The 27,586-nt window shown below is 36.0% G+C and overlaps 1 protein-coding gene across 2 annotated transcripts in view; it reads left to right on the top strand.

Moving 5' to 3' along the window:
* EPG5 (ectopic P-granules autophagy protein 5 homolog) overlaps positions 1 to 27,586 on the top strand; it is a 123,520-nt gene that overhangs the window by 11,601 nt on the left and 84,333 nt on the right. For both annotated transcript variants that reach the window (XM_027868838.1, XM_027868839.1), the window contains exons 2-11: positions 3,899 to 4,843; positions 6,496 to 6,739; positions 9,043 to 9,179; positions 10,336 to 10,443; positions 11,404 to 11,477; positions 17,769 to 17,874; positions 19,541 to 19,655; positions 20,492 to 20,642; positions 21,503 to 21,658; positions 22,750 to 22,907. In XM_027868838.1, the coding sequence (XP_027724639.1) occupies positions 3,899 to 4,843; positions 6,496 to 6,739; positions 9,043 to 9,179; positions 10,336 to 10,443; positions 11,404 to 11,477; positions 17,769 to 17,874; positions 19,541 to 19,655; positions 20,492 to 20,642; positions 21,503 to 21,658; positions 22,750 to 22,907 (2,194 nt within the window). The remainder of the gene's footprint in view (positions 1 to 3,898; positions 4,844 to 6,495; positions 6,740 to 9,042; positions 9,180 to 10,335; positions 10,444 to 11,403; positions 11,478 to 17,768; positions 17,875 to 19,540; positions 19,656 to 20,491; positions 20,643 to 21,502; positions 21,659 to 22,749; positions 22,908 to 27,586) is intronic.

Genomic DNA, 27,586 nt, shown 5'->3' with positions numbered 1-27,586 from the left:
TTTATAACAGCATGGTGCTATAGGTGCTAGTATTTCCAAATTGTTAGATGAGATTGGGGCTCACAGAGGTTAGGGCAGTTCCCCAGGGTCACAGCTAGTGAGGGTCTTAAGGCAGGAGTCTGATCTAGGTCTTGCTAGCTCCAAGTCTAGTGTTCGGTCCACTATGCTATGCTATTTCTCGAGATACTTTACATTGATATTTTAACCTGAAAACCTTGGACCTTAGTTTCTGGGTCCACTGTAATTCATAACTACTTTATGGTTTTACAGCTATTTTGCTACATTTTCAAATGAAATAATCTTGCATAAAACTAGACCTGGAAAAATATTAACAGAACTCCCTGATATATAGCATCATGTATGTTTAAATATTTAGTGTATCAACTCCAGAAACATTGTTAATTAAGTGAACCACAGAAACATAGCAATTTGGAGCCAGGAGGTTTTTAGAGATAATGTAGTCCAACCTCTTCATTTTAAATACTATGAAACCACAGGGCTACTTGGTGGCAGAGCTGGATCTAGAACCCTGGGCTCCTTGTTTTTGAATCTCAGAGTTGGAAGAGATATCACCGTTGATCTAGTTCAGCTTGTACCTGAAGAGACTTGCCCTCTACAACTTACCCAATAAGTGCTCATCTAGCCCCTGATTAAAGATCTCTACCAAAGAGGAACCCACTGCTCCTCAAGATACCTCAATTTACTTTTAGACAAATTTAATTCTTAACAAGTTTTTGTTGTCACTTCTCAGCTTAGCATCCTTGTCAAAAAAGGAAATGAGGTTAGTTTGGCGTAATTTATTTTGATGAAGCCTCATTGACTTTTAGTGATCACCTCTTCATTTAAAAGAGTTGTCTTAGTCTTGCTTTCAGAATTTTTTGGGAGATATTTCATATACATGTGTAAACATATATATATATACGTATGTAGATATGCATATACATATACACATACAGATATATTAACTGAAGTTGAAATAAAATTCAGTTTGACTTTCAAAATGTTTTAAAATTGTCATTTAAGCGTCCCTTGGTCTTTATAACCATTTTAAGAAGTAAGAATATTTTCAGTGTTTTTTCAAATAACTTGTTAATTACAAAATTTAGAATTCCATAAGTTATTTTGTAGTGATAGATAAAATTTATAGTACCATTTTGATATGAAACAATTTTCCTACATCAAAAGGAAAAGTTTTTCTGTAATTTCCCCCATATTCATTTAAACTCTATGAGTCTTTTCTCAAGAAGAACTTGAGTGCTAGATTTGAATACCGATACACTTCTGTTCAGACTAAAGAAAAATCATTGGTTAGTTTCACCTGCCAGTGATAATTAATTGCCTTATGTTTATTGTTATGTTAATTGTATAAAAAGAAGGGAAAAGAAAAAGACAGAAGCTATGGAAAGAACAAGCAGGCTGTTAGCAAGGGTCTATTTGATACTTGCCAATGTGTAAAAGTATGTGCATTAGTAGAAAGATTTTTTTAAACTAGTGTTATCCATAGTTGAGGGCTTTAGAAATGCCTGCATAAAAGAATAATTTACCGTCTTTGTGATAAAATTTATCAGCTTATGAATTTGTGCAATTTTCAACAGGAAGGGAAACAGTGTTATTATTAATTCACTGTAAATATCCTCTTTGTTTTACCACTTGATTGACCTACATTCTTTGATATTAATCATTTGATGATTTCCCAAGGTCAGTTTGTAGCTCTCATGATGTTCATCTGATCTCTGGAAAATCTTGTGATTAAAAAAATTTTTTTGAGGTTACTATTTATATATTGCAGGTAATGAAGCGAGACTTCATTAGTGAGACATTAATTCCATTGGGGTATACCCCATCTCCCAAATAGTGATAAAGGGGAGATCAATAAATGCTCCCTCTTATCTTACTCTGCTCTTCCAGTGTTCTCTAGGAATTATAAGACAGTAACATAGCATTGATAACCAGGGGTGAACAGAGGGACACGTGTTCTCTCTTCTCTTTCTATAATTTTTACTTGGCATCCACGTGGCATATATCATGATGAATTGTGAAACTTCACCTACTTATCAAACTTGGACAGATTCACTTGCAGAAAGAGATGTCACCCCAAATACCAGTACATTTTCATGCATATAGGATCTACCATTCAAATGTACACATATTCACTTTGACTTTGGTCCTTTCCAAGTTGGGGATTATATTATCTTTTGAATGTGGGGAAATTATTCCATGATGGAAAAACATAAGAAAGTTTTTCAAGCCTAAGCTATTCTGAAAGAAGATAGCATAACTATATATAAGCATTTTGGGAGTATGTTGAACTTATTTATGGAGGCATGTGGACATATATGGACAGAAAAAGAAACTTAACTGTTAAAATAAGTGCTTATTAGATACCTATTACATTCTAGTCAGTTTGCTAGGGATACAAATACAAAGAATGAAACAATCTCTGTAATCATTGATTTTTCTTTACACAACTCATTTCCTTTTTATAAAAATAATGTTTTATTGATATCTTTTTTAATGTCATCAAAATTCTTCTCAGTATCCTTCCCTTGAATTCCAATGAGAGAGCACGTATAACAATAAATAATATTGTTAAAGAGAAAAACCCAGCAAAACCAATTAATACTTTGAAAAAGTCTGAAAACATATGCTATATAGATGCTAGCTATTATTTACATAGCTATTTTACTTCCACACAAGAAGATTAGACATTTTCTTCTTTGTTTCTACTTCACAAACCTGGTAAAGAATTTCCTTCAAATTATGTATAGAATAATTTTTCTCAGTTAAATTTAATTCTTTTAAATTTATGTATGTGTATATGTATCTTAATACATGTATGAAATCTTATGTATGAAATCTTGTATATGAAATTTCAAAGAGACTATCAGTTATTCTTTTGAAAGCAGCCCATTCATTTAACAAGTGTATGAGTACTGTGGTACTAAAGTGTATATGGTATACATTTTATACAATATGGGCCATAAAAAATAAGCTCAGTATAGTGGAAAAAGGAATGACTTTGTTGCTAGAGGACCGGAGTTCAAACCTTAGCTTTGTTGTTTGTTCTTTAGGGTTGATATCACTGTTAGATGTTATTTATGCAAATAAAAAAGTGTGAAGAAATCTCAAAATATTGATGGAGCTGATATTTCCCTAAAATAGTTTTCCTTCTTTTTAATATTAAACTCTTTAAGATTATGTTTTATAGTGTAAAATGTACTGAGCCACTTTAGTGAGACTCTTTTATAGTGTTCTGTTGTTACTGACTTGCTGTTATTACCATGGTGCCTTGAACAACCCTAAGTGTTCTACTTTCGATGAATATTTTTATTAATTCATTCCAAGCTTTTTAATCTAAAATAATTTGAGAGAGAAAAGAATCATTTGAAATGTTTAATTATTTTTCATTATTTGTTCAGTTTAGTTTCGCTGATGGATGTGTCTGTATGACTTCCTAGCTGATATTTTGTGAGGAAGGTACCTTTAAATAAAGTTTTCAAACCTCACATATTCAGTTTGCATTTATTAAGTCCCTACCATGTACATGGCACTGTGTCAGAGGCTGGGGATACAAAAACAAAAATGAAACAGCTTCTGCTTCCAAGAAACTCACATTCTAGAGTTTTCCTTAATCTGTAATGGAATTGAGAATGACCTAATCAGAATTTCTCTTCAATTCTAGTCTGCTAATGGCAGTTCTTTTCTGCTAGTTAACTTTTAAATTCAATGTAATATTCAAATTAGTAAGATTACAGACTGTGTAACATGCTACCTATTAAAATATTTTGTTTTTTCTTAAACAGAAATCATCTTTTATATTTTATATGCAATATCAAGAAAAATGATTTCTAAAGTATAGCTTGTTACTGATTACCTAACATTTTTTATTTTGTTTTAGGAAAAGAAGAAATATAGTGAAGCTTTTGAGAAAGAAAAACTTGATGAGGTGGACCTTTCTGAAACTTGTAGAGAGCAGAAAATACCATCCCCAGCAGGGGAAATCCTAGCAGCATGTCCTGAGGCATTAACTGAGGTTCAGTTGCAGAATGTTAGTAGCCTACAAACTGTGAAGGAAATGTTTGATGTCCCACTCACTTCTTTAACTTTAGACATTGAAGGATCCCAAACACATAACCTAGAGACAGTAATAGAAGGGGAAGAGGTCAAAGAACATCACCTCTGTGAAGAAACCGAGCCAAAGTACAACCCTGAGGAAGATATGAGCACCAAAGCAGAAGACTCTCGGGGCTTTAGGGATAGAGCCGATAATCCATCAGCACAGTGTGGACTCTCAGAAACTACATTCCATCCTAGTACTTACAGTCAGCAGGTAGCAGGACGTTTACAGGACAGAGGAACTGAGAGTAGACAAGATTATAGACAATCTGTTGGCCTTTCTTCAGAGGTGCTACACAATGTGGGCTTACAGAGTTGTTATGAAGCCAAAGAGGTCTTTGAGCCAACTAGATTGAAAAAACTCTATCCTGAATTACCATCTGAATTTTCTGGAGAAAGACCAGCTTTAATGGCAGTAAAACCACTGTTACGGAATGAACGACTGTATCCTGAAATCCCTTCTGAATCAGAACTGGTACCATTTACTAAGGAACAACTGAAAATTTTTGAGCCTTGTTCCTGGTTAGAAAATGTTGAATCATACTTAGAAGAATTTGACAGTATAGCTCACCAGGACCGTCATGAATTTTATGAGTTGCTTTTGAATTATTCACGGTGCAGGAAACAGCTGTTGCTGGCTGAGGCTGAGCTGCTTACCTTGACATCTGATTGTCAGAATATCAAAAGCCGATTATGGCAGTTTAAGGAAGAGCAAATGACTGTACAGGTATGATGACTAATGTTCTCTAAAGCTTTCTGGAAGCTGGCACTTTTGGGATATAGATGCTTTACTTGGGTTGTTATCTTGGTTTGCAGTCTGCTTATTCTTCTCATTGTTTCTTCTGTTGATTACAAGTCTTTTTCCCTAAAGAGGTAGATAATTCTAGATCATAGCCAAAGATTTTAGTGTTTGTTCCTATCTTAAAGGATTAGGTACCACTATAGTTTTTTGAATTATGTTGTACATTTTAGATTTTATATGCAACATTGAGAAGTGTGATTTCTGAAAGTATAGGTTCTTACTGATTACTTAATATTTTTATTTTAGGAAAAAAAACAGTTTCATAAATTTGGAAGTCATGTATAAATTTAGGTGACAATTGAAGATGTGAAAATGACAAATTTATAAGGAAGGGAGTGAGTGGAGAGAGAACATTAGTTGACTTAGGACTGAACCTTGAGGAAGACTCATATTGAGGGGGTGGTAGAGGAAGAGAAGATAGCAAAGGAGATATAAATGGAGCATCTGGAAAGACAGAAAGAAAACTAAGATAGTCTGTAAGATGTCAGTGGAGCAAAAGTTTCAAGGTCAGTGTCACATAAGGCAGAAAGTACTAGGATAATGTAGTTAGAGAACAACCTTTGGATTTAGCAACAAGGAGGTCATTGGTGACTTCCAAGAAAGCCATTTCCTTAGAATGATGGATATAGAATTAGATCACAGAGGGCTGAGAAGGGATGGAGTGTGGAGCAAATGGAAGGCAGCAAATGTAATCCATCTTTGAAATGTTTAGTGGTGAAAAAAGTGAGAGAATTATGACAGGAGCTGTAAATGACAGCATAGTCAGTCAAAGAATTTTTCAATGTAAGGGAATCCCTGAGTACATCTGGAGATAAAAGGTAAGGATACATTGGTTAGGTAGATTGGGAGTACCAGAAAGAGGATGACTGAGGGTAGTATAGTAGTGTTGTTTTTTTTCCATTTTGGTGAGGCAGTTGGGATTAAGTGACTTGCCCAGGGTTATACAGCTAGTAAGTGTCAAGTGTGTTTGAGGCCAGATTTGAACTCAGGTACTCCTGACTCCAAGGTCAAAGCTCTATCCACTGTGCCATCTAGCTGCCTTGAAGGTGGTGTAGTGTTAGGGGCCCAGGGAGAGTGGTTAGCAATGGAAAAGAGAAGACATTTATTTGGAGACAGGGGTAAAGGTGATTGTGGATAAAGAGGAATTTTGACATTGAGAGGAAGGTAGATGAGGGAGTTTATAACCAGTGGCCTTGTTCTTCATTGGCAAAGTAGGAGGTGAAGTCTTTCAAGAATGGGTTTATCGTATGGGATAGTGAGATCAAAGGATGGAGGAAAGTTGTTCTCAGCTACTCTGACTATCTGTGTTTTCTCAGGACTTCAATCATAATGATTATCTATACCACACCATTTGGCAATCCTGTTTTGTGTTGTTTCTGCTCATTTTCTCAGTTATTTTTATATCTTCTGCTATATTATAAGTACCTGGAAGTCAGGATATCTTACACTTCTTCCATGTGAACAATAGTTCTTAGCACCATGCTAGGCACTTATTAGAGATTTTAATAAATATTTCTTGGTTGATACCAAGATTTTTGGATAACTGAATTTATATTTTATCATTTTTTCTCCTTCAGGGTATTTGTGCAGACCAGGTGAAAGTTACAGGATATCATCGCTACCAGACAGTGGAGATGAATGAGAGTGCCCTGGGAGAGCTAAAGAAGGCATTTGAAGCAAAATCTGAGCATTTACATCAGACTTTGGCTCTGCATTCTTATACGTCTGTGCTCTCCCGCTTACAAGTAGAGTCCTATATTTTTGCATTGCTCAATAGTTCAGCCGTTCTGAGGTCTTTATCTATTCATCAACAAGGTCGAGGTATGTGGTAATTGAAATCTCTCCCTTTTGTTATGATCATCAATAAAATAGAAGCTTAGCAATAACTTTTGTTTTAAGCCGAATTGGTATTAAAATGTAATGTTTTCATCTGTGACTTAAATGTGTTCTGATGTTCTCTTTTTGAATGAAGAAGTATCTAATGACCTTTTTTTGAAACAGTATTTGGTTACTTTATTTTTATGTGTTTAGTGTTTTTGTATCATGCTGAAAAGCCATTTCTAAATCACCATTATATCTTCCTATCCCAATTTATGTGCTCTTTTGTCACTGATAGCTCATCTATAGCTTTTGAACCTCAAGCTAATGATACTGTAGCCGCTTCCATTGATCACTTTTCTGTTTGGTCTTTCGCTGTTTCAATTCAGATTTTCCAAGTTGAGCTTAGATTATTGTATGACCTGGATGTTTTATACTATTGTGGCTTTTCAGAAAGTAACTGATGGTAGATGGTAAGATTAATATATAGAATCACAGAAAAGAACTTTTGGATCTTTTTGTATTTAATTCAGGCCTTCATCTTCTGCCTGGACTATTCCAATAGCTTCCTAATTGATCTCTTTGCTGCTTCTCTTTTTTTCTTTCAAATCCATCATCCACACAGCTGCCAAATAATCTCCGAAAGCACAGGTCTGACCCTGTCACTCCCTGCTCAAGAAAGTTTAGTGACTTTGTTTTGCCTCTAGGATAGAATAAAAAGGCCTGTCTTTGGGATCTAAAGTTCTTCATAGGCTGGCTTCCACTTATCTTTCCAGTTTGATCTCATACTGTTAATCCTCCAGACACACTGGCCTACTTGATGCTCACCATTCCCAGCATTCTATCTCCTCTTTCTGGGCTGTTGTACAGCACATACCCTATTTCTGAAACATTGTTTCTCCTTTCCACCACTCTTAGAGTATTTTCCTTTAAGAGTAAGGTCAAGTGCCACTTTCTTGAAGAGGCCTTTTCTGATTCTTCCAGTTGTTAATTCTGATCCCTCCAAATTACTTTGTATTTATTTTGACCTCGTACATGTTGTTTTACCCTTAGAGAAGTCTCTTAGGGCAAGCATGTTTTGGCCTTTTGTCTTTGTCTCCTCAACATCTAACATAGGGCCCCAGTATATGGTAGGAAGTTAATAAATGCTTGTTTAATTGAATTGAGTCACCTTTGACTCCTCCCTTTTTGTCTTGACTTTTACCCCAATCTTAGCAGTTGCTATAGTCCTGTCGATTCTGTAGTGTCTGTCACATCCGTCTTCCTCCTTACCGGCATAGTTCAAGCTCCTATTACCTTTTGCCTCAATTAATGAAAGGCTCCAAACCAGTCCCTTTGCTTCTAGTCTTTCCACTCCAGGGCCCCTCCCCCCACCCCATACATCTACACTATTGCTAGGTTTTAGTCTTGGTAATGTGGAAGTCTGATGCTGTTATTTCTGTTTTCAAAACCTTCAGCCTTATTGACTGCTGGATAAAATGAAAACTTGAACTCGAATTTAAGGCCCTTCATAATATTGCCTCAATTTTTTGAATCCTTGTGTTAGATCATACACTCTCCTGCACTTCATGCTTCAGCCAAATGAGACTTGAATGCATCGTGTGCTATCATCTGTATCATTCTTTGGTCGCACCCTTCTCTATACCTGGAATGCTTTTCTCTCCATATATGCTTGTTTAAATTCTACCTATCCCTGAAAGTACAACTTACAGGCCACTTTTGCCATGAATTCTTCTCTGATCCTGCAAGTGTTTATAACATTTGAAAGCTTCTTTTATATACTTATTGTATCCTATACACTACCGCTGGCTTAATCTTGCTAATGGAGAAGTCTAACACTTTTTTTATTGTTTTGTATCCTTGTTATTTGTGTATATGTCTTGTGTCCCTTGTTGTATTGCAGTCTCTTTGAGGGCACGGCCATGTCTTATTTTCCTTTTATGCTCATCAGTCCCTTGTATATAGTAGGTGTTTAATAAAGGTTTTTTGTTGTTTTGTTGGCTCTAGTCCAAACATGTTTTATATCTGAGGAAATTGAGGCCCAGAAATGTTAAAATAACTGCCCAAGTTTGTTTCAAAATCTATTCTGATGAGTAGTCAGTATTTTAAAGTTCATTTCTTCATTGACTTACTGTATTTTTCTTAAGTATAAAAACAGTTTTGGAATTAGCATGTTAATGCAAAATATTTTTAAATAAAAGAATTTTTCCTTAGACTTTTTAAAGTTTTAAGATTTAGTCAGTACTTGAAGATGCTACTAAAAACCATTTGTGTAGATTCATTCAGTCTTTTCTTTTAATTTATAGTTTCTAAACAGGCAGAAAGTCTTCCCTCTGATTTGTGTCACCTGAAGGAGTGTATTAGTGTTTTATTTATGTTCACCCGGAGAGTTATAGAAGATACACAGTTCTACAATGATGTTCTTCTTTGGCTGCAGAAATTGGTAAGGGATAGATGGCCAGCAGTACCTTCTACCTTTCCCTCCCCCTTCCTGAAATACCTGAAGTCATTGCTTTTATTTTTGGTCCAGTTTCTCTTCAGTAACTGCTTCTGATAAATTATCTTTCCCCCTATTGTATTAGTACTTATTGAGTATCTTTTTTTCCTAATTCACATTTAGTGGTATTTTCTTATGTGATTAAGGAAAATGAGGCCTTGTCTTAATGAACTCTTGAGTTCAGTTACTTCGATCTTTGAGCCTTCTTAGAGAAGGATATAATGCTGGATAAAACTCTACCAAATTTTAAGCCTAGAAAGCCATTTAAAATATAGAATACCTCTCAATATAAAACTTCAGAAAAACATAATATTTGCTGTTAGCTTCTGGTAGTTTTAGTGATACGAATGCTAGTTTCTTGAAAAGGCAAAGAAGAAAGGAAATGCATGTCAAATACTTTAAAAAACCCCAAAAAACTAATAGATTGGTAATTCCCACTTACCAAAGAGAATGTCTTGGCCTTCACTAGCTTTCTTATGTATTTGGGGCTATCTTCCAGACACAACATGTTCATAAGAACAAAAGGCTAGATATTTAATCTATTCTTAATTTGTATTTTTTCATTCTATCACATATGGCCAGGAACCTCAGGGATTTGTACTTATAAGGCAATCAAAATTGGAACTATTTGGAGAAGGTACTTTTGATGTTTTTATACTAGCTCTCAGATTCGTAGACCCACATTGACTCTAAATTGGTAGAAATCCAAGTATAGTAAGGTTGTTTTATGTTTAGTTTCCATTGTAGTGTTGTGAAATGGTACATGCATCTTTTGGAAGGTGTTATATGTGTGTTCACTTAATATGATAATAAATGACAAATCATTATAGGATTTAAGGCTAGAAAGCCCTTTAGAGATCTTCTAGTTGAACCCATTTGTTTTACGGATAATGAAACTGGTACTTAAAGAGTGGCAAGTGAGTTGTCCAAGATTATATACATAGTAAATAGCAGAGCTGGGGTCTTAAGCTAATATTCTGTAATCTCTAGTAGCGTCTTGACTTGATAAGATTCAACTGCTATAGTAGGCCCTCATCCTTATAATAAATGTTTCCTTTACTTTTCTTGAATAGTTAGATTATTTATCTTTTATATTGTTCAGGTATCAGTGTTACAAAGAGTTGGATGCCCTGGGGATCATCTATTCCTTTTAAACCACATTCTTCGATGTCCAGCTGGTGTTAGTAAATGGGCCGTTCCTTTCATTCAGGTATATGTGACTGGTGACTTCCTCATAGCAAATGGTTCAGTGTTCAGATATTTTTCTGGTAAAAGTTCTTCTCAGGCACTTACAAGAAAGAAGCACAAAAAGTTCACCCTGAAAAACATTAAATTAAGAATTAAAACACTGAATGTATTTATGAGCCTGGTGGGACTGTTTTTTGCTGAGCTCAGCAGAGATGAAGTAATAATAGAATTGTTGGAGTTCAGTGGTTTCCTAGTTTGGGACATGTTCAATGGAATGTAATTCTGCAAAATCCCTGTTCAGTGAGGCATAGCAGAGGCTTATTCAGTAGTGCTCAACCTAACATTTCAAGGTTTTTATATCCCATCCCACCTTCTGAAAAATATAAAAAGATTTAATAGAGACCAGCTCAATGCTGCTTAATTACTTATGGTAGGCTATGGATTTGTGTAGTCAACTCACATATAACCAGGAGTTGATTCACTTGGTGGATTATCCATGCTCGTTGATTTTCATACTCTTCTGATGCTGCTCTTTAGGCCATTTTGTTTTTAATTAGCTCTTTCAGCAGAGATAGATTGGGGAGAAAAATAAAAGCATGCTAAATTTTAAACCATTCCAAGATTTTTGTTTTTTGGTAGCACTTATATAAAGAAGTGAACCTCTTGCCTGAAAAAAAAGTTTTGATATTCTCTGATTTAAATTACTAGTGCCGTCCTCTCTTTTTTCACCCCACTACCCCTTTTGCTATATAGATAATTGATGTGGGCTGTTAGGCCTCTTCTAAATTTCTAATGCAGCTGAGCAAAAATGTTGTCACAAAACTTCTGGAGGCTGCATTGTTTCACATAGGCCATCTAGCTGCTCCCTGCTGGTCTTCTTTAAAACTCCTTGTTCCTGGTCACAGTAATAATGAGCTAATGTTAAATTAAACACAGGTTATTGGTCTTCTCTAATCCTTTTCCCACCTTTTTCTGATTTCAGATCAAAGTGTTGAATAACTCATCAGGGGTATTTCACTTTATGCAGTCCCTTGCCTTGCTTATGTCTCCTGTCAAGTAAGTGTGAAAGAGGTTTGCACTGCAGTTTGAAATGCTGCCCCACATTTGAACACTGTCTTTTAAAAGCCATTCAAATACAGAGGAGCTCTGCCAAAGGAGCACTAGGAACTCCAGTACTTCAGCATTTCTGATTTTCCCTTAGACTTGAGCCCAAGTGAATCTTCTAGCTGATCACCAGTAACAGGTTAGCCTTCCATGGGTCCCAGAAATTCTAGTCTGTTTGAGGTCCAACTTTCCTCCCCTTCTACAAAAGGAGCCTGATATTTTAAAGATTCCTATTATAATCCTTTGTTAAAGTAAATTGTCAGTTTTTATTTTATTTTTTATGTAAATCTGAATTTGTGTATATTAGACTGTTTAAGGTGAGGTAGAGTGGTAATTTGGAATGTGAAATACTTTAAAATGAGGCTAGGTAAGTTTGCTTAGCATAGAGTACAGATGATTTATGTAAAAAAGATTGTAGAAGATGAATTTTAAATAATTACCAGGTATGTAATTAGTAGCTATGATATGTTTAGCATTGTGCTGGATACTGTGAGGGGATTAAAAAAAAAAATCTTAAGACATGATCTGTGCCCTCGAGGAGCTTATATTTTAGTTGGGGAGACATGCGTGAGCAATTAAGTGTTCAATTCTGAAGGTATTCACGATTAATACAGTCAGAGTTCAGGGAATAAAATAAACAGCATGGACTAGAGTAGCCCCAAAGCACTTCATGTAGGTGATGGGACACAGGGTCTCCAGAGGTAAGTGATGGCCTGTACTGTTGAGACTGTAAACTACCACTAGAGTTCTGAAGCCTTTGAGAACTAGAGGCATATAATAACACATAAAGACTTTGATCATCGAAGGGCCCTAGAGGATCAGGCAGGGTCCTGATTAACTTGTTATTTTCTATTCTGGGATAGTTAGATTGCCAGCTCCTGTTACCCTTATCTTTGTGATCAAAGTCAAATGTTCTTAGAAGTAGAATAGCTTTTCTTCCTCCTGTCTTTCCCCATACTCTTATCCCTATGTGCTTCCACCCTACCCTTCCATACACCATAGCCTCCTATGCTTTCCAGTATTTCCCTGTTCCTCCTGGAATCCCTGGTCTTTCATTTGTAAACTTCCCTTTATCCTTTATCTTTTAATTTCACATTTTTTCTATCTTATTGTGCTAATAGAAACCTAGCTCTCCCCAAAAGACTTTTCATCTCTGGCAACCTTTTCTAGTAATAGATGCTTCTTTTCTTATATTCCACAAAGCATTGGGACAAGGGGAGGAATGGGCATGTTCCTTAATGTAACTTCAGACACCTTCCCTCTGTCAGCATCATGTGACAAAGGGATGGTATTTGAATTTCTCTTTATCCATCTTTATCACTTAGGTCAAATCCTTGTTGTGATCACCTGCAAATCTTCAGGTCCTTCTCCCTCTCTTTTCAAGGGGTTCAGTAATTGAATTTCCTTTAGATTTCCATAGATTTTGTTTTATTCCAACCCTTGCTCTCATACTTGGGGATTTCAATATGCAAGCAGATATCCCCTTGAACATCCTACCCTACAAGTTCATCAACCTTCTAAACTTCTATGATCTCCATCTTCATACCATTTCATCATTATGGAGGTATGGCTGTAACCTTGATCTCACCATAACCTATAACAGTTTTAGTGATTTTAAACTCTGAAATTTTTCTCTCTGATCACAACTGACTGTTGTTCCATCTTGCCTCATTTCTCCTTAAACCAGTTCTCCATCCACACCATGACCTCCATTCCCTCTACCCCTCCCTCTATTTTCAATACTAGTCTTTCCTTGCTTTGGCCTTACTTTCTTCTCTTTACTGTCTTGACCTCATAGTTGTCCAGTTTAACTGTACACTATCCACTACTTTTGAATCTTTTGCCCCCTTGGCCTTTTATTTGTTGCACTGCCAAATTCCAGTCCTGGTTTACCTCTACCTTACCCTTTCTCCACTGGTGTTCATATGATACTGAATACCACTGGAAGAACACGAATGATTTGCTGAATGGGTTCCTTACAAATTTGTTATTTAATCTCAGCGGGATCTTTACTGTTGCATGGTAATCTTTTTTATTTCTCCCCAATTGACACATCTTCTATAGCAGCTATTCAAAACCTTTTCCTGAAGCTACATTACCTCCTCTTTCTTTCTCAGCAGAAGAAACGTAGGGGGCTTCTGTCTTGAGCACCCTTTTCTTCTCTGCTGTATACCTTAAAACCCCTTTTCATGTAATTCTGTCACTTAGAAAAAAGTATCTCTTTTTGTCAAGGCAAAGTCTCCTATTTTTTGTCTTGTTCACACCCCCATCATATCTTACTGCAGTTTTGGTTCCTTACATCATTCCTTCCCTTCTAAAATCTGTTTTTATATATTGGCTGTACAAACCATTCCCAGAATTCCTCTTTATCTCCCAATTAAAAAAAATCTTTTGCTTGACTTCAAGCTGTCATCCTATATCTTTTCTCCCTTAAAACAAACTATATTGATGCATTTTATTATATCACAGTCATTCCTAGAAATAACTTTCCTCTTCCAAACTTTTTTGTATAGTAGAGTGACATGGTAAAGAACATTATTTGAGGAAGATTAGTCTGCAAGTGAGATTGGAATGGAGAAAACTTAGATTTAGAAAGCCATACTGGAATAATTTCAATATGAGGTGATGGGAGTATGAACTGGGATAGCCATATTTGTAACAGAGGGAGAGCCACTCTGAAGAAAACATTGAAATAGTTTGGTAACTTAATCATTGAAGAAAGAAATGAATTAGAAATTCAACCAAAGATGACTTAAAGTTTATGATACCTCGTAACTGAGAGTGATGGTTGATATTAATATTGAAATCAAGAGCTAAAGCCAATTTGGGAGGAAGGAAGATGACTTTGGATTGTATACATTTAAAATTTGAGTCTACTATTAAACAATCCAAGTTGAAATGCTCAGTAAGCAATTGGAGAAATTTGATCAGAGCTCATGTGAAAAAGGACAGGACTGGAGGTGCCAATTTTGGAGCCATCAACAAAGTTGAAGAGAGTGAGTAGATTCTGTGAGGGACAGAGAAGAACAAAGAGGTCCTAAAACTTGATTATGCTGGTAAACTTTTTAACACCAAGTCAAACAGACTAAATTACATACTCCTTGATGGCAAATACCTGGTCTTATCAAGTCACTTTAGCTCATATAGGTCCTCCCACAGTGTTTTGTGCATAGTAGGTGCTAAATAGCTAGTTTTCTAGCATTTTATTTTATTTTATTTTTTTAGATTAATTTATTTTGATTTATCAACAATCACTTCCATATGCTTTTGAGTTAAAATTTTTCTCCCCCTTCCTCCCCACCACCCTCCCTAAGATGGTGCACAATTTGATATAGGCTATTCATATACATTACTATTAAAAATATTTTCACATTAGTGATGTTGTAAGTAAGAATTAGAACCAATAGGAGGAACCACCAGAAAGAGGAAACAAAACTCAACAGAGGGGAAAAAAAATAGCAAATTGTATGCTTCTATCTGCATTCAAACTCCATAGTTCTTTCTTTGGATGTAGACAGCATTTTCTATCACGAGGCCTTTGGAGATGTCTTAGATCCTTGTATTGCTGCGAAGGGTTAAGTTTATCAATATTAGGTATCGCACAACATGGCTGTTATTTGTACAACGTTCTCTTGGTTCTGCTCATTTCACTCAGCATCAGACCATATAAGTCTTTCCAGGTTTTTCTGAAGTGTTTTCTAGGATTTTAAAGGTGCTTTGTGGCTCTGTGAATAGAGAGCTGGATCTAGAATCAGAAAGACTTAAGTTCAGATCCAGCCTCAGACATTTACTAGCTTTGTGACCCTGGGCAAGTCACTTAACCTTTGTTTGCTTCAGTTTGCTCATTTACTGTAAAAGGGGAGTGATAATAGCACCTACCTCCTAAGGTTGTTGTGAGGATCAAATGAGGTAGTATTTGTAAAGTGCTTTGCAAATCTTAAAATGTTTTATAAATGGTAGCTGCTATAGAACAAAGTGATATGTTAATTACAAATTATTATTTTTTATTCCTTAAGGCAAGTCCCCTCATGATGTCTGTGTAATATTGTCCTACAGCAGTAGTTAATAATGCTGCCTTATAGTAACAATGCTCATATAATCTAGTTTGAGTTGTTTACTCAGATAAATATTGACTGATTCTTAAAAATCCCTTTATAGCATTTCCTGCTCTTACCTGTTTTCCCCCAATCTCCAACAAAAAAATGGATCATCTTTTTTCTGAGACAAATCCCTCTGCATGTTGCTTGAAACTGTCTCTTTTCCCATCTTCTCCAGAAGATTCAGTCTTCAATCATCTCTTGGTCTTAAATCTTCAACTTCTCCCTTCTCTACTGCTTTCAAACATGCCTCAGTCTTCCCTATCCTTAAAAACATTTACTGTACTTCACCTCGGAGATAGCATCCTGAGTTTCTTCGGTTTCTCAGTTTCAGTCCTAGAAAAAGTCATCTGTGACTGCTGCTGCTTTTTTTCCTCTTACTCCTTGACCCTTTGCATTTTGGTTTCTGAACTCATCCCTCAACTTATAATGATCTTTTAAAAAATAATATTATTTTAAAAATAAGTTTTATTGATGTCTTCTGTTTCTTACATTATTATAGTTACCCTGGTATCCTTTCCCCTTCCCCTCCCAAAAAGTCATCCCATATAACAAATAGTCTTTTAAAGAGGAAAAAAAATCAGCATAACTGATTGCACATTTTCAGACTTTTTTCAGTGATCCCTTAATTGTCAAATCTCCTGCCTTTTCTGAAGCCTATCTTTCTTGAAGTCTTTGTTGCATTTGACACTGTCCATCATCTGCTTTGGGATCCTCTTTCCTCTCTAGGTTTTAACAACTCTACTATTTCCTGGTTTTCTTCCTACATGTCTGACTGCTCTTTCTCAGTCTCCTTTGCTGGTCCATCGACCATATAATGCCCCATAGCTGTGGGTATTTCCCAAGGTTTTTTTCTACACCCTCTTCTCATCTCATCTGTGCAGATGACTCAGATTTTTATATCTAGCTTCAGTTTCTCCCCAAACTTTAATCTGGCATTGCCATTTCCCTATTGAACATTTCAAATGGGATGTTCTGGAGGCATTTTAAACTCAACCTGTCTAAAACTAAACTCATCATCTTTCCCCTCAAATCCTCATTTCTTGGAAACTTACATGTTGAAGTCACCACCATTCTTGCAGACTAGGTTTGTAACTTTGTTATTATCCTTGACTCCTCCTTCTACCTCTCCTTCCATATCCAATCAGTTGCTAAATTTTGCTGTTTCTACCTTTGTAATGTGTCTCATATATCATTCCTTCTCTCCCTTCACCCAGCTAACATCTTAGTTCAGGCCCTCTTCACGTCTTGCCTAGTTTACTGCAACAGCTTCCTAACTAATTACCTTGCTTTAGTATATCACCACTCTAGTGCATTCTACACAAAGGAATTTTCCTTTAGCTTATATCTGACTGTGTGACTTTCCTTTTCGATTAACTCCAGTGACTTCCTGTTGTTTTCTTCTGTTTAGCTTTTAAAGCCCTTGACAAGCTGGTCCTGATGTATCTTTCCAGTCTCTCACTCTTCCTGTGTTCTGTCACACTGCCCTTTCCTCTCTTCCTCACTTGGGACAATCCTTCCCCTATACTGGCTCTCCTCTATGCCTGAAATTCAGGCCTTCCTCACCTCTGCCTCACGAAACCTCTAGAGCTCTTCCTCTAGGACAAAGCTCAAGCATTACCCTCTGCTTCAATCATTCCTGAGCCCGCTTCAGTGCTAGTTTATGTCTTCACAAACTAACTTGTGTTTAATTGCTTTGTATATATTTGTATTAATTCATTTTATTTATGTACTTGTTTGTATCCCTCATTAGAATGTAAGCTCTTTGCAAGTAGGCCTTTATTTCATTTTGGACTTGTCTAGCGTCAGCTCTAGTCCAGTGTCTGGCACATAGTAGGTCTTAGCCAAAGCTTGTATAAGGAACTATGCTAATATAACTGCATTTTCTTTAAAAACTATTTTATAATTCAGACTTTTTACTAGTTTAGCCTAATACGCTTATTAGTCTTATACTTCAGTTTGAATTAATATGGTTTTATTCTACTTGGGTTTTGCTAATTTTCTTCTATTCTCTATTTTAGGAGAGTTGAAACAGTGCATTTGTATCTGACTATATCTCAGGATGAGAAGAAAACCCTAAGTTAATTTATGCTTTTTTACATAAACATTGCTTCTGACATTAATGTGATTTTTCTACCTTTTTTAGAAATCGAGCTGAGTTTATGTGCCACATGAAGCCAAATGAATACAAACCTTCCTCCCCTGGGCCTGAGTCTGGGAACTGGACATTAGTAGATGAAGGAGGAGAAGAGGTACTTACTTTAAGGATCATAATGCTTTTATTAAACTTGGAAGGGTAAAGACTAAAAATTAAATATAACAAAACTTAGCATTGGAGGATAAGATTGACCTGCTGCCTTAAAGGCTAGCCATGATACTGGAATATTTACCTTTGCTTTGGGGGAATAGAATTTGACTTGTCTATCCAAATTAGTGTAATAATAAGTCACATTATGGTAGGGTTTTACTTAGATATTATAGATTTGTAATGAAAACTATAGCATGGGATATTGCATTTGAAAGATAGAAAGTCTTCCTCTTATTTTTTGGTGAGAATTTACTTATGCAGGCCCCATTGTGATGGAGTTTTTGTATGTCGGTGTCTGAACTGAAGTCTTTTAGTGTCCTTGGCTAATAAACTCAAAACAGTTCCAGGTGATAAGATAAGGGAGTGCTTAGAGTCCCTTTATTCTGCAGTGTCTAGCCAGGAGGGTTAAGAGAAGGATTTTCAAAGTAATTTCTCTCTCTAATCAGTTGATAAGTATGGAGTGGGTAGCAGTCACCATCTCAGAGCTACAACCATCATATTCATGGTGGTAGTGGGTATATATTTCTGGATATTTTAAGATGTTTTGTTATTGTAACTAGATACTTAAAGGAACAACCAAAGGGGAAAACTAATCTCTTGCTTTTTTTATGTTCCTCCTTTTGAGATTTGGTAGAGGTAATATGATGGTGGTAAATGATCAGGAACATAGGATGCTTGTACTAGTAGCTGTTTTGTTAGCCTTAAAGCAAGGTTTTCAGAGGCTGATGCAAAATGGATGTTATTAAGATATGGTGGGGTGGTGAAATTTCTGAAATTGTAACCTTTTCCAGTGATTTCATCCTAGTGAATTTGATCCCAGAGATAAGCAACCATTAAGACCCTTATGGATTAGAGGTTGAGAAAAGAAAGGGTCATTTTCTGTTTGCTATACTTTACTGTGAAGTCTCTGAAGCTTCAGTTTCTAAGTCCTTTTGGGACAGCCTAAAGGAAGATAAGAGTGTGGTTGGTGAAAACATTTATTTGTGAAATTGCATTGTTACTTTTGTTAAAGTTGATGTGTCATATTTATCAAGATCTGTGTTTTGTACCAGTTTCTGCTACCTTTAGGAATATTATGAATTATTAAAGAGATAAGATAGTCTGGCTGACTTGTACTTTTCTGGATAAAAATTCAGATTTTGGTTTATATTTGCCATGTAAGTATATCTTATTTAGATTGTTTTAGGCTCTTTTAACTGATAGAGAGTAGAACTTTGGGCAGTCTGTCACTGAAGCAGCCTCTGATAGGTAGAATCAACCATCTGCCTGAAACTTCTGAGCTCTGGGGGAAAGGTACACCACCTGTCATATATATATATATATATATATACCCACTATTATTGTCTGGTTGGGATTTTAGTAAAGGTATTTTTCACTTTAAAGGTTGACTTTTGCAGTGTAGTATGTTATAACTTCAGTTGAAACTGTAACTGAAAGTATATATCCCTTTAATAAGATCCCTAGCCTAAAGAAGAAATTCAGATCTTTTGGTATCCAGAAAAGGAAGAAATCTTTTGAAATTTTATTGATAATTTATCAACAGAGAAGCCCAGAGAACTCATTAAGATTTTGTGAAACCAAATGAAATGTTTTTGAATTTTTTCCTTTAGGATGAAGATCCTGAGACAAGTTGGATTCTCCTTAGTGAAGATGACTTGATTGCTATTTTGTCACAGTTCCCATTTCATGAACTCTTTAAACACTTTCTTGGATTTAAAGGGAAAGGTAAATTGATTCCTAAAGAATATTGAGGAGAATTTTGTACTTAATTCAAAAAACATTATTTAAGCAGCTACAAATGACAAGTCAGTGTTTAAATACAGAGGGTAAAAATGACTCAATATTTGCTACCAAGGACTCTACAATCTGATAAGTTGTTAAGACTTATTCAAGTAGTTAAATATAAGGAATGAGATAAATACGTAGGAAATGTCAGAAAGGCATGAGAGGTGTGGTGAAAGGACATGTCACCTTTAGCCAAGTGATAAAGGAAGGCCTCATGGTACCTTGAGCCTTGAATGCAGAGAATTTCAGTGGAAGGAATCTCTTCCAAATATGGGTGAATCTGCATAATTTTTGCAGTCAAGAGAATGCCTTTGTGGTAAATATGTTCAACATAAGAAAAAAAATTGAATTTGGCTAATAGTTTTTTGTATTTATATCTCTGCCCCTGACAGTGCTCCTCTTCAAGCTCTTTTTCTCGTATTTAGTTGTGCTGTGGTTAGCTGTAACATGACACTGTTTTTGGATCATCTTGATTGCCATTGTTTACATTTTTTCCCATAGTTTTCTTTCCCATTTTGTCGACTATTTCTGTAACTTCTTTCACCTCTTTTTCTCTAGTTGGTGAGTTGGCAGTTTACTTGACTTCATCAGAGCTTTACCATCTTTGCTACATGGATTCATTTTGTTGCCTGGACACCTAAAATATCTTCCCATGAATGTTAGCTCAATCTCATAACTATCAAATGCTCTATGAATTTGTCTTTTGAAGTCTTTGTGTTGTACCTTTGATAATTTTTTCCCCTTTAATTTTTACCTTTTCTGTTGTTAATTTATAGATGATTATTTACCTGAAACAACAAGACCTCAAGAGATGATGAAAATTTTTGCCTTTGCCAATTCATTAGTGGAACTTCTGGCTGTAGGATTAGAAACCTTCAATAGAGCACGCTATAGGCAATTTGTGAAACGAATTGGTTTTATGATTAGGTAAATATTGCAGATGTTCATATTTATTTGAACTCTTCTCTTGACTGAAAACAATCATCATTTTAATGGTAGCCTCTCACCTGCATGATCCATCATTAAACTAAGAACTTATTTTCTTCTGTCTTGTACCTAATGGGCATATTATAAATGTTTGTAGCCGAAACCTTGTTAAACTGTTTCAAAGTTAGTTGGTTTGATAATTTAGCTATTCCTAGGCCCAAGATCTTAAAATCTGTCCTTGGGACTGAATTTCATGCTAGAGAAGAATGGGAAGGGGAAAGTGCAGCTTCTTTCCTTCTGCCTTTCTCTTCTCTTCTTTTCTTTTCTCCCTTCCAACATCTGCTTGGATTTTTCCTGTGGGCCAAGATGGGCCAGGGAATGAGACTGGGGGGTTTCCTATGGTTTTAACTATGGTTTAAGAATCAAGCCTGTGGTGACTCCCAGAGTCATAATGTAGATAATAATTGTCATGGCAATGATTGTTATAAATCGCTTATTACTTAAATGTACTAGAAGAATATTATTATTTATTAAAATGGAAAATAGGGTTTATCTCTATAGTGATTGAATGACACAGTTTGGATTTAGTGTAGTAATTTTTTTTTTTTGGCTAGGCAATGGGGTTAAGTGACTTGCCCAGGGTCACACAGCTAGTAAATGTCAAGTGTCTGAGGCCAGATTTGAACTCGGGTCCTCCTGACTCCAGGGCTGGTGCTGTATCCACCACACCACCTAGCTGCCCCTAGTGTAGTATTTTTTTTACCCCTTCTTAATCAAAATGCTTTAAACAGGCTGTCTAATAAAATAAACTAATATTGAACCAGTGGATTTAAGTGATTTAATATGATTTTCTTATATAGAATGACACTTTGTTATGTGAGTGATCACTGGGCCCAGTTTGTGAGCCATAACCAAGGCTATGGATTAGGTATGCAACCTTATTCAATGGAGAAGCTCCAGGTTGAATTTGATGAGCTGTTTCTCAGGGCTGTCCTGCATGTTCTGAAAGCTAAAAGGTATGTAGCCTGCTGGAAGTGGTTGAGAGAAAAATAATTATTAATACATTAATAGTTATATAGAGGGAGCATGGCATGGTGAATAGGGGCCTGGTCTTGGTGTCAGGTAGACCTGGGTTTGAGTCATGCACTGATACATAATAGCTGTATATGGTGACTTTGGCCTTTCAGCCTTCCAGTTAGCCCTGTAAGAGGTGAGTTACTGATGTACATTGGTGAAAGGAATTTCTCCACAGTGCAATCTCAGTGACAGAATCATTGGTCCAATTACCATTTTGCCTTCCAACCCCCCCCAAAAGAAAGTTTTGTAAAGCATATTGTCCCCAGCAGTATCATCAAGGTCTAGGCGGCACATTTCAGTAACAACAACAATAACAACAATAACTAACACTTATGGATGAGGAAACTGAAGTACAGAGAGGTTAAGTGACTTGCCTAAGGCTATACATCTACTAAATGTCTGAGGCAGTATATTGAACTGAGATATTCCTGACTCCATATCCAGCATTCTTTTTATTATGTACTTGGTCATAACTGATCAAGAGCAGTGCTATGAGGATTCTCACAGTACGGTGTCAGCCCTCACCAGTGGAGGGTATAGATTATGTATCATGCTTCTTTTCATTCTTCACAATATATAATGTACTCATATACTTATTTGTTCTTTGATGTGCTGGTTGATTAAATTGTCTCACAATCAATGAAAAGCAGTATGACCTAGTGTAAGAGCTCTTAACCTGGTATTTGTGAACTAAAAAAGAATTTTGATAATTGTATTTCAGTACAGTTGATTTCCTTTGTAAGCTTACATATTTTATTTTATGCATTTAAAGACATTCTGAGAAAGAAAGGGTCCATAATCTTTTATTGGAGTGCCACAGGAGTTTATGGCTGTCTTAAAGAGTGATTTAAAAAAAAAAAAACAACTTCATCTCTGGAGATACCTTCTCTAATCCAGAAGGTAGCTCCGTCTATGAATTTGTAAGTATGTGGGTGGTCTTATGCTTAGGTGGACAGAAGAATTTTTTGTTCTGCTTCTAAGGTTTTTTCTGTGAGATTTGAAACTTTGTACTGTTCTTAAAAAACAATAGGTTGGGCATTTGGCTATTTATGTCAGAGATGCCCTTTGGAACATTATCAGTCCAGATGCTTTGGAAACTCTTTTACCTCATGCACCACAAAGAGGATGAAAATTTGGAGAAGCTCTGCTCTACAGTCCAGCCTAATGAGTACAAGCACCAACTTCAAGGTAAATCTCACCTGGCAAGCCTTTTTGAAATGCTTGAAATAGTTTCATCTTTTTGCTGTTAAAATTATTTTTTTTCTGTAGTTTCTAAAATCTTTTGGCTTTTGAAATGATATGTATGTGTTTGTACTTATATCTCCATGTCTTTATATGGAAAAGTGGCAATTTTTTTTTTTTTTGGTGAGGCAGTCGGGGTTAAGTGACTTGCCCAGAGTCACACAGCTAGTAAGTGGTATGTGTCTGAGGCTGGATTTGAACTCAGGTCCTCCTGAATCTAGGGCTGGTACTCTATCCATTTCGCCACCTAGCTGCCCCCAAAACTGGCAAAATTTACACTGCTTTTCAACTTTTTTTGGGTTTGATTTTGGAAGCCAGCTTGGATATTTGAAATTTAAATTTGACTAGATCATTTGATAGAGTGAGTATAAAAGGGAGTTTGAAAGTACTGGTAAAATTAAGGCACTCTGTGGGATTATCCCTCCAAAAGGATTCTGCCTTTGTAGTGAAATTATTCTGATCAATAAGTGTTTACTTAGGGCATAGAATCTAACCTGGGTTCCATGTTACTCCTTTATTGTTGAATATTTGATTTCAATGGACCTTAAGTAGGTTTTCGTCTGTGTTTGTCTGTGACAATTAGAAAGACTTAAAGTAAGCCATACTTAATAGTTCTAGAACATACTAGTTCTTCAGTTCCTGTTTACCTTTGACTGCTGAGAAGTATCTGGGAAGTCAGATGGGTTGGAGGAGATTAGAATTATCTTAGAAATGGATCTTTGTTTTGAAAATAGTATATATCCTTAAAAAATATCTTTAAAAAGGTAGTGCTGTTGAGTAAATTAATCTGTAGTCCAGAGGATTTCAGAAGCATGCTTTTTAGTGATAAGTTACTTTATTCAGTTTTTTACTTTAGGACTTGTAAGATCTGTTGGTGCCTCCTCAAATGTAGAAGACAGCCTCATCTATTATTTAGTAAGAAGGTGGATGGTTTTCCAGAATTGCTGTGGCTGAAAAATTAATTATCCTGGAATATACCTATCCTGGTTGTGAGCTAGACTAATGAGGCTAGTCTTAGGATCCAGACATAGGGTCTGTCATTAGGCACCCACTTGAACCAGCTTGTCAAAAATGATACAGACTTTTGGAAATTAAGATCACCACCATAATGAAGCCATTAGAGTAGGAATTGAAATGAGGTCCCAGTCAGTGTCATGCCTTAAATAAATAAAAAATCTTTATTGAATAGAGACAATGTTTTGATAAATAAGTATAATTTTCACCCTTTGTTTTTCTCTTTAATTTTTCTTTTTATAATCTGTGTATTTCATTCTTTTTTCCTATTCTATTTCCTGTTCTTTTATTTTGTCTTCTCTCTTGTGACTTGGGCTAGGCTCCCTCTCTTATATTGTCTTTTTTTTTTCTTATATTGTCTTGATGTAGAAAATATTTTGAAATTTGCTACAGTGGAGAGTGTTAAATTGGATTATTTCCCTCTGAATCATTTGTTGCACCTATTGATACTGCAAAGGATTGCCCAGCCTCTGCCCCTTTCTTTGGTGGTTGCTTTTCTCTCTCTTTTTTTTTTTTGTGAGGAATTTGAGGTTGAATGACTTGTGCAGAGTCACACAGCTAGTGACTGTTACGTGCCTGAGGCTGGATTTGAACTCAGGTCCTCCTGACTCCAGAACCGGTTATCTATCCACTGTGCCACCTAGCAGCCCTGGTAGTTACTTCTCTAGGTGAAATAGTTTTGACTGTTGTGGACTATGATTCCTGTCAGTCTAATCCTAGTTGTTACCTTCCTTTGGAAGTCTCTGGAATTATGTCACTGCACACCTTTTATTTATTTATTTATTTGCTTTTTTTGGCAAGGCAGTTGGGGTTAAGTGACTTGCCCAGGGTCACACAGCTAATAAATGTCAAGTGTTTGGTCTGAGGCTGGATTTGAACTTAGGTTCTTCTGACTCCAGGGCTGGTTCTCTATTCACTGCACCACCTAGCTGCCCTCAGTGCACACCTTTTACAAATGGCTATTTGATTAAGTTTCTTTTCATCATTTTGCAAAAGCTTTTGCATTTATTCTTTCATGCCAAATAGCTGTTCTAATCATTGTCAAGTAAGATTTTTTTTTTCAGGCAACACATTAATAAATATTGTCAAAATCTATCTGTGGCCTGTTGGTAAAAATCATATCGTCTATGGAATGTGGACTCTTACGGGTTTCCCCATTAAATCTTTTACCATGGTGGAAAAGAACATTAGGTACAGGAGGCAGATTTGGTTTCCAGTCTCAGATTTATCCCTTATTAGCAATGTCACCGGGAAGGCATTTTAACTGATCTGAACCTCAGTTTGATCATGTGTAAAAGGAAAACTAATAATTTAATAATTATTATAGCTCATTTATATATAGTGCTTTAAAGTTTGCAAAGCAAATTTTTAACTGTTTATCTCATTTGATCCTTGCAATAACATGGTGAAGTAGGTGCTGCTACTGTATCTCCATTTTACAAATGGTGAAGCTGAGGTTGAGAGAGGTTTCAGTGATTTGTCCAGGGTCATACAACTCATTAGTGAGGCAGGACTTGAACTCAACTCTTCCTTACTATAAGCCTGTAACTCTTAACACTACACTATCTAGCTGCTTCTAGGAACCTAATATTTTTGCAATATTTACTTAATAGAACTGCTAAAGATCAAATGAGGTAATTTATACAAAGTTATCTGCACACTATAAATTGTCAGCTCTTATCATCATCATCATCATCCCCATCACCAATATCAATAGACATTGTAATGGTTTCAAATCTCTCTCTGAAACTCATTTTCATCATTTGTAAAATAGAAGTAAAAAGGCTTGCTCTAATTCACAGAATTAAATGACATGTTCTGTGTGATAATACTTGTAAAATTTTAGACACATTGACACGATAGGATGTACATTTAAGTGATATTCCATTTGGCTTTTCTTCTTTTGTTAATGTGTTACTTTTTTCTACTAAAATCTATATTCTTTAAAATCAAGTGACTTCAGCTTCTCAAGTTGCATTTCAGATTTAATCAGGAGGCTTATTTAAGCATCATGAGATCAGAGACTATATGTTAATTACCTTTACAGACCACTTTTGAGATGTGAAATTAATGTTTAGGGATGGTAAGGAGCTTTTATTTTATGATCTCCATAACCAACCCGCTTAGTAGCTTACTTTTAAAGTGGGTATTGAATGAATTAATTTGTAGGAAAGATGTCTTTTTTTTTTTTTAGTATATCTTCACTGGATTCCCCTTTTAAAATTTTTTTCAGCATAATACATTCAAATACTGTAATACTACTCCTCAGTTGTCTGTAGTAATTTGTATTACAGAGTAGTTATTGAAATTTGTTGTTAATTCCCAAACCACACTTTAGCCTTTAATTTCAGTAGTTTAATCTCTTACTAGGATTTTTATTTATTTATTTATTTATTGCCTTTTTGCCAGGCTGTAGGGTTAAGTGATTTGCCCAGGGTCACACAGCTAGTAAGTGTCAAGTGTCTGAGATCACATTGGAACTCAGGTCCTCCGAACTCCAATGCTGGAGCTCTATCCACTGCACCACCTAGCTGCCCTGTTAGGATTTTTAACACATAGTAATATTAACTTGATTTACACTTTTTTTCCTGGTGTCCAATATGGCAAAAATGCTAGGTAACAGCAAAATGCTTAAGATCCGTTTAAAAACACTTGAAATCTGGAAAATCCACAGATTACATCATCAGGTCATAGTTGTTTCTGTTTTATTGATTTCAAAACTGTGGGTATTCCTGGGTTCCTCTTTAATGAAGAAATAGAAGTAGGGTCTACATTCTGTCTCAGGAGTGTGCCAGTTATTTGCTTACTGATCCCTTCAAGTGTGAGGGAATAGTGAAGTGAAGAAATGCTTATATCTGGAAAGCTTGTCATCCCAGCCTGGATGAGCCTTTTGGAGGAGCCATTCCCGTGATCTCTTATGCTAATGCTCCCCACTTCCCTTTAGGCCTCTTGGAATGGGTGTATAGATGATGGAGAGGAGGAGAGAGAAAGAGCAGTAGCACTGTAGGACAGAGTCTCTTCCTCGTAACCTGATGCCTGCCCTCCCTAGGTGCATCCACACTTTGCTGTCCAGTGAGTTGGCCACTGTACCACCAAAAATTGTTATGTGTGCCATAGGTTGTCAGCTTAATATACAGTCAGTCCTCTTTCCCTTTTGTTTTCTTTTTAGAGAAGTCTTTTAAAATGTGAGGTGTATAGTCCTTGATATGTGCCCTGAAACAGTGCAGGTTATACTGTTAGTCCTTATGCTAGAAATGTTTCTTGGTAAGTTCTATTACGAAGCCATTTTAGGGGGAATTCAATTGATTTACAAAGGTTATACAAATGTTTTTTATATTAGAGAATATCTAATGCTTCCAAGTGGTAGAATTTAAATGTATTGAACAAAAAAGAAAATCTTTGGCTTGTTTCTGTATCAGTCTTAAAAGTTCCACTAGAAAGTGAATCTTTTACCAGGATATTCCTACATGGTAGTTCAAAGCACTTGTAATTTGTTGTGTCGAGTTGCTTCCTGTGTGTGTGGATTGCAGTGAGAGAAGCATGGCAGAGTGGAGAGAGGGCTGGGTTTGGACTCAGAATACCTGGCTTTAATCCTTTTTCAGACCCCCCCC

Source organism: Vombatus ursinus, unplaced genomic scaffold (assembly GCF_900497805.2).
Source record: "Vombatus ursinus unplaced genomic scaffold, bare-nosed wombat genome assembly UNPS02014791.1, whole genome shotgun sequence".
Classification (NCBI taxonomy): Eukaryota; Metazoa; Chordata; class Mammalia; order Diprotodontia; family Vombatidae; genus Vombatus; species Vombatus ursinus.
This window is presented reverse-complemented; position numbering and strand designations above follow the sequence as displayed.